The sequence below is a fragment of the Corvus kubaryi genome, unplaced genomic scaffold (genome assembly GCF_017639235.1).
Source record: "Corvus kubaryi isolate FWS band 111438036 unplaced genomic scaffold, C.kubaryi_AGA036_p1.0 split3-37304, whole genome shotgun sequence".
Taxonomy (NCBI): Eukaryota; Metazoa; Chordata; class Aves; order Passeriformes; family Corvidae; genus Corvus; species Corvus kubaryi.
In genome coordinates, this window is record NW_024582087.1 from 1,829,231 (window position 1) to 1,836,395 (window position 7,165).

The window sequence follows — 7,165 nt, forward strand, 5'->3', positions numbered from 1 at the left end:
GCACCTCAAACCCCTCCCTGGGGACCCCAAACCCCTACCTGGGGACCCCAAACCCCTACCTGGGCACCTCAAACCCCTACCTGGGGACCCCAAACCCCTCTCTGGGGACCCCAAACCCCTCCCTGGGGACCCCAAACTCTACCTGGGGACCCCAAACCCCTCCCTGGGGACCCCAAACCCCTACCTGGGGATCTCAAACCCTCCCTGGAGACCCCAAACCCTCCCTGGGGACCCCTTTCCCCACTCAAAGGAAGCCCCCACTGCCATGTCCCCCTTGGCACCGTGGGAGGAGGTGGATTTCTGTGCGTGCTGGAGAAAACCCCGGCTTCCAGGCAGGAAAACAAGGACAAAGCGGTGCCAGCAGCCGGCATCCCCCAGCAAAGCCTCTCCCAGCCCAGCTGGGCACCGGGCACTGGCGAGGACGGGGACCTTGGCAGCTGCACGGCCTCGCTGCCACCACATCAGAGCTGGCACGGCGGGGTTTGGCTGTGGGGCTGGCACACCTGGGCTGGCTCTCGGTGACAAAACCCTCCCGGCCCCGCGGAAACCGCAGCAGGGCGCTTGAAGAAGCCCCGGAGCTAAGGCTGGAAAAGCGGGGTCAGAGATGAATCCCGGCCGTGTGGGCGCGGGGGATTCTGCGGAAGAGCCTTTTCCGGGGCCGTGGGCCGCCCTTTCCACGCGCTGCTCCCGGTTTTGTGCCACGCTCAGCGTTCTTGGGAAGGCGGGAGGTGCCCGGGTGGTTTGCAGAGCCCACGCAGCGCTCATGACATCAGTGCCCACGCCGTGGTGGCACCGCGGGTGGAAGTGTCACCCGTGGCACCGTGGCTGAGGCTGGAGGGTGCTGGGTGGTCCAGGGTGAGGTGCAGAGGAATCCCGGAGCAGGGATGGGCGTTTAGGAACATCTCTGGTGCAGGAGAAGTGGGGTGAATGAGAATTTGTAGGAAAAGGATGTTGGAAGTGCCCACATCCACCTGGGAGCCCAGGAGCTGCTTTTAGGATCGGGGTTTGCCCAGCCAAACCTCATTAAAGCCGAGCTGCAGGAGTGTATTAATTGCTAATGGAATATTAATGATGAGGTTGTTATCTGCAGGGAGAGCACAGGGATCAGCCCCAGGGCTGGAGCTGGCACAGGAGGCAGCGCTGGGGACAGAGGAGCTTCAGGCTGGGGACTAATTGCCTTCAGTGGTTTTAATTAACGAAGGCAGAATAAATTAGGAGGAAATAACGGCCGGTGACGGAGTCAGGGAGTGCCCCCGGTTCAGATGAGGAGCTGGGGTGGGCCAGGCGATGTGGGAAGGCGCATGGATGGATGGATGGATGGATGGATGCAGGGATGGGGGTCCCAAGGCTCCCCGTGTCACCTCTGTCCCCCCACAGCCACCATGGGCTGCTGCTGCAGCTCCGACTACGACGAGGACTGGATCGAGAATATCGACATTTGTGAGCACTGCAATTACCCCATCGAGCCCGACGGCAAGCGCCAGGTGAGGAGGGGCTGACAGACCCCCATCCCAGCGGCCAAACACCTCCAGAAGTGGCCACGGGATGGCCAAATCCCACAAGGGGAGGGCTCACAGGGCTCCTGTCCCCTGGCAGAGGCTGATCCGCAACAACTCCGAGGTTCAAGACCCTCTGGTGTCCTACGAGCCCGCGTCACCTCCGTGCTCGCCCATGCAAGGTGAGGCCTGGCCGTGGCATGGGGTGGCTGTGACACCCCCCCAAACCAGCCACTGCCACCCCGTCCCTGCGCTTGTTCCCCCAGATAAGCTGGTGGTGGCCCTGTACAACTACGAGCCCAAGCACGACGGGGACCTGGGGCTGCGGAAGGGGGAGAAGCTCCGCGTCCTGGAAGAGTGAGCGAATTCCAGCGGTGTCCCGGCACCCCTGCAGCTGCCGGGGATCTGTGCAGGGTCCTGGCAGCTGCACGGGGGGTGTCTCACCGCGCTGTGTCCCGGCAGGAACGGGGAGTGGTGGAAGGCGCAGTCGCTCACCACGGGCCAGGAGGGGCTGATCCCCCACAACTTCGTGGCCTTGGTGAACAGCCTGGAGCCCGAGCCGTGAGTAGGGACCGAGCAGCAGCCGTGTCCCAGCGGCGTCCGAGCTCTGCGAGGGAGCCTGGAGCATCCCACGGAACCCCAAAAGCCTGGTCCGCCCCATCCCTCACCCTGCCCCGTGTCCCCAGGTGGTTCTTCAGGAACATCAGCCGCAAGGACGCCGAGCGGCAGCTCCTGGCCTCGGGAAACACCCACGGCTCCTTCCTCATCCGCGAGAGCGAGACCTCCAAAGGTACCACCCGCGGGTGCCTCTGGATCCGGGAAGCACGGGATGGGTGCCGGGGTCCCAGCCGCTGTCCCCGTCCCTGTCGCCAGGCTCGTACTCGCTGTCCGTGCGGGACCTGGACGAGAGCCAGGGGGAGACGGTGAAGCACTACAAGATCCGGAACCTGGACAACGGCGGCTTCTACATCTCCCCCCGCGTCCCCTTCGGCAGCCTCAGGGAGCTGGTGCAGCACTACACACGTGCGGGATGGGAACGGGGCGGGAATGGGGCGGGAATGGGGTGGGATGGGGAGGGAATGGGGCGGGAATGGGGCGGGAATGGGGCGGGATGGAGAGGGAATGGAGTGGGAACGGGGCGGGAACGGAGTGGGAACGGAGTGGGAATGGGGTGGGAACGGGGCGGGAACGGGGCGGGAATGGGGCGGGAACGGGAGAGAATTGGATGGGATGGGACAGGACGTTATGGGACAAGATGAAGTGGGAACAGGACAGACTAAGAGGGGATGGGATAGGAATGTTGCGGGCTGGGATGGGAGTGGGATGGGACAGGACAGGGTGTTATGGGACAAGACGAAATGGGAATGGGACAGGATCAGATGGATGGGACAGGATGGGACGGGATAGGACGGAACAGGATGGAATGGGATAGGGTGTAATGGGGATGGGATGGGATGAGGATGGGATGGGATGAGGATGGGATGGGATGAGGATGGGATGGGATGGGATGGGATGGGATGGGATGGGATGGGATGGAAAAGGACTGGACAGGATAGGATGGAACGGGACAGCACAGGGAAAAGATGGAATGGGAATGGGAGAGAACTGGATGGGACGGGACAGGACGGTACAGGATGAAACAGGGATGGAACAAGAGGGGACGGGAAAGGGAACGGGACCGGCTGGGATGGGATGAGCAGGACAGGCTGCTCCCTGCCCCTGGCTCGTGCCGGCTGCCCTGCGCTGGCCCAGCTCTGCCTCTCTCTGGCCCAGGCAGCTCCGACGGGCTCTGCTGCCGCCTGGGCAAACCCTGCCGGACGCAGAAGCCGCAGAAGCCGTGGTGGCAGGACGAGTGGGAGGTGCCGCGGGAGTCGCTGAAGCTGGTGGAGAAGCTGGGAGCGGGGCAGTTCGGAGAGGTCTGGATGGGTGAGTCAGGGTGAAACTGGGCCACCAGAGTGAGCAGCAGGACCCTCCAGCCGGGAAAGATCCAGCTGGGATCTCACATGGAGCAGCCAGCGCAGCCCAAGGTGTGGGATTGTGGCTTTGAGGGTCCTGGAAGGTGGGAGAACTCAGCCCTGGGGCAGCTTTGGTTCACTCAGAGCAGCCCAAACTTCCCTTTTCTCCCATCCCCGGATCCCTGCTCTGCTGGTGGAGAGAGGGGGGGACCCCACAGCCCCGTGGGGGTCTCTGCCTTCATTCCCACGGATTCTGGCTGTCCCACAAAGTGCCCTCCACCTTCCCAGCCAAAGCCAGGCTTTGGCATCACTTCCCAGCTCCTCCAGCACCACATCCCACTCCAAACCCAGCTCTCAACACCCTCCCTGAAAACCCCACTCGGAAACATCCGTGCCTGCTGCTTCCTCAAAGCGTGGCCACAGGAAGTGGCCAGCACCGAGCTGTGACCGCCCCAAAAACCCTCCGGCCACATCACAAAGGCACTTTGGGGTGTGAAACTCCATCTCCAGCCAACTTTTACAACTCCCAACCAACTTTTGGAACCTCCAGCACCTCTTCCTTGGGCTGGGACGCTCCGTGGAGCAGCCCCGGTGTCGCCTCCTTGGCTGGCACCGCTGTTGTCACCTGGAGTCCCTCTCCCCATCCTGTTCTTCCCCGTTTTTCCCCTCAGGCTTCTACAACGGGCACACCAAGGTGGCAGTGAAGAGCCTGAAGGCTGGCAGCATGTCCCCCAGCGCCTTCCTGGCCGAGGCCAACCTGATGAAGAAGCTGCAGCACCCGCGGCTGGTGCGGCTCTATGCCGTGGTCACCAAGGAGCCCATCTACATCATCACCGAGTTCATGGAGAAGGGTGAGGCCACACCCCCCCCCCCCCGGAATTTTAAGGCCGGAAAAGATCTTCAAGATCGAGTTCAAGCTGTGAAAAATCCCCACCTCAACCAGCCCAGAGCGCCGAGCGCTGCTCGTTCCTTAAACTCCTCCAGGGATGTGACTCCAGCACCTCCCAGTGCCGGCTCCAAAACCAGTAAAAATGAAAGATGGGAGCTGGGGAAATCCGTTCGTTTTAGAGATTCCTTGGCCTGCAGCCCTGGGGAAGCTTTGGCTTTGCTCTCTCCCACCTCCAGCTTGGGGGAAAAAAAAAGAGGGGGGAAAAAGGACTTTGCAGGAAGGGTGTTCTGCCCGCTCCCCCCTGCCCACCTTCCTGGGGGCTGGGAGATTTTTGGGGGGGTGACAGCTCCCTTGTGACCACCCCCACAGCCACCAGAAGCTGAGAACTGCTGCTTTCATTGCAGGCAGCCTCGTGGATTTCCTCAAGACCTCGGAAGGAGTCAAGCTCAGCACCAACAAACTCCTGGACATGGCAGCGCAGGTGAGGGGCGAGCAGAGAAACGGGGATGGAAGTGGGGAAAAAACCACCTCAGTGGGGCTGGAGGTGTTCATTAAGATTTGCAATTCATTAATAATGACAAATTACAGATTGCTGAAGGCATGGCCTTCATCGAGGCCAAGAATTACATCCACAGGGACCTGAGGGCTGCCAACATCCTCGTCTCGGACACCCTGTGCTGCAAAATCGCCGATTTTGGGCTGGCCCGGCTCATCGAGGACAACGAGTACACGGCTCGGGAGGGTGAGCCCCGGCCAGCCCCGGGGGTGCCAGAGCTTGGGGACATCAGGAAAGGGACCCCAACCCACCCTGGGAGCTGCAGGAGAGGCGAGCAGGGGGTGCAAGGATGTTTTCCCCTTTTCCATCTCTCTCCCCACAGCTGGAGTGGGGATGCGGGGCTCCTGCTTGGGGTGGGCTGGCAGCCCTGCCCGGTGGCTACTGCGGGGTCAGGGGGCTGCCACCGAGCCCAGCTGGTCCCCAGGCAGGGACAGAGCGTGGCTGGGGGTTGTCACATCGGATTAAACGCAGCTGGGGCTGATTCCAGCTCAGCCAGGACGCTTCATTCCCTCCCCTCCCGCCGCTTCCCAGGGGCTAAATTCCCGATTAAATGGACGGCACCCGAGGCCATCAACTACGGGACGTTCACCATCAAGTCGGACGTGTGGTCCTTCGGGATCCTGCTCACCGAGATCGTCACCTACGGCCGGATCCCGTATCCAGGTCAGGATTTTCCGGCAGCTGCGGGGCTGGCACGCCCACGAGTGTGTGCATGCAGAGCCGCACGCACGCTGCTGCCAGCCTGGCTCCCTGCCCTCCGTCCATCCATCCATCCCCGCCGGTCTTCCCGGGACACCAAAGCCACGCGGGGAGGGTTTGGAGGAGGTGGAAGGGGGATGGAAGGTCCCCCCACCCCGCCCCTTCGGGGGTTGGGAGGGTTTGGGGGGGTCCCTGTGAGGTGGGGGTGGCACAAAGAGGGTCCTGGGTATTGTCCTGGCAAGGGTGACCAACCCTGGGGTGGTCCCTGCGAGGTGGGGGTGGCACAAATTGGGTGCCACGGGGGTTGTCCTGGTAGGGGTGACCAAGGTCAGGGTGGTTTCAACGACTTTGGGGTGACCCAAATTGAGTCCTGGGCATTGTCCTGGCAGGGATGATCAAGTCTGGGGTGGTCCCTGTGACACTGGGGTGACACAAATTGAGTCCTGTCTGCTGTCCTGGCAGGGGTGACCAATCCTGGGGTGGTCCCTGCCCACCCAAATTGAGTCCTGGGCATTGTCCTGGCAGGGATGACCAACTCCAGGGTGACACCTGTGACATAGAGGTGACCCAAATTGGGTCCTGGCAGGGATGACCAACTCCAGGGTGACACCTGTGACATAGAGGTGACCCAAATTGGGTCCTGGCAGGGGTGACCAACCCCAGGGTGGTCCCTGCCCACCCAAATTGAGTCCTGGGCATTGCCCTGGCAGGGATGACCAACCCCGAGGTGATCCAGAACTTGGAGCGGGGCTACCGGATGCCGCAGCCGGACAACTGCCCAGCGGAGCTGTACGAGCTGATGAGGCAGTGCTGGAAGGAGAGCCCCGAGGAGCGCCCCACCTTCGAGTTCATGAAGAGCGTGCTCGAGGATTTCTTCACGGCCACCGAGGGCCAGTACCAGCAGCAGCCCTGACAGCTGGAACACACCTGGCTTGAGGTGCTGGGGGTGCCCCCCATGCCCACAGAACTCCACGGACACCGCCCCGGGATGCGCTGAACTCTGCCTGGGGCTCGCAGTGAACATCTGAAGCGCTCCAGAGCTTGGGAGCAGCAGATTTCACCCCTTCAGGAGGGGATGGACGGCCAAAGCAGAGCCCCAAAAGCAGGGGGATGGCACAGAGGGGCTCTGCTGGTGCCCACCACGCTGTCCCTGCGCTTTCCAGGGGGCAGATCCAGGCTCCAGCCCCTCAGGAGCTGCCCAGGGGTCACCTCACCCCGCTCTGGCTGTGCCCCCCGGTGATGGCAGGAGCCCCACCAGCAGCGTTGGCCACCGCACCCCTTGGCCGTGGGATGCTCCTTTTCCCCCCACGGCGTTTGCAGGACCCGTCCCATAATGATTTTGGGGAAATAAAGGCCTTTTCAGCAGCGGGGGCCTCGCAGGGCCAGGCTGCCATGGGATGGGGCACGCGGGGGTGATGCCCACGGCAGATGGACCCCACTCGCACCAACCCGTGCCGGGGAGCCCCTGGGACCTCCCAGACCCCCCTGACCCCCACCCCAGCCCTGTGAGACCCCCCCCGGCCCCTCTCTCGCCCACCCACGTGGGTCAACCCTGCCCTGGGCCCCCCCC

The 7,165-nt window shown here is 62.9% G+C and overlaps 1 protein-coding gene across 3 annotated transcripts in view; it reads left to right on the forward strand.

Moving 5' to 3' along the window:
* The window catches only part of LCK (LCK proto-oncogene, Src family tyrosine kinase), an 8,831-nt gene extending 1,871 nt beyond the window's left edge, over positions 1 to 6,960 (forward strand). For 2 of the 3 annotated variants that reach the window (XM_042015536.1, XM_042015537.1), the window contains exons 2-12: positions 1,378 to 1,484; positions 1,597 to 1,853; positions 1,959 to 2,057; positions 2,183 to 2,286; positions 2,370 to 2,519; positions 3,270 to 3,422; positions 4,123 to 4,302; positions 4,745 to 4,821; positions 4,929 to 5,082; positions 5,428 to 5,559; positions 6,306 to 6,960. In XM_042015536.1, the coding sequence (XP_041871470.1) occupies positions 1,383 to 1,484; positions 1,597 to 1,853; positions 1,959 to 2,057; positions 2,183 to 2,286; positions 2,370 to 2,519; positions 3,270 to 3,422; positions 4,123 to 4,302; positions 4,745 to 4,821; positions 4,929 to 5,082; positions 5,428 to 5,559; positions 6,306 to 6,508 (1,611 nt within the window). In that variant the 5' untranslated portion in view covers positions 1,378 to 1,382 and the 3' untranslated portion in view covers positions 6,509 to 6,960. The remainder of the gene's footprint in view (positions 1 to 1,377; positions 1,485 to 1,596; positions 1,854 to 1,958; positions 2,058 to 2,182; positions 2,287 to 2,369; positions 2,520 to 3,269; positions 3,423 to 4,122; positions 4,303 to 4,744; positions 4,822 to 4,928; positions 5,083 to 5,427; positions 5,560 to 6,305) is intronic. The other variant, XM_042015538.1, reaches the window with a different exon arrangement.
* The last annotated feature ends 205 nt before the right edge of the window (positions 6,961 to 7,165 follow it).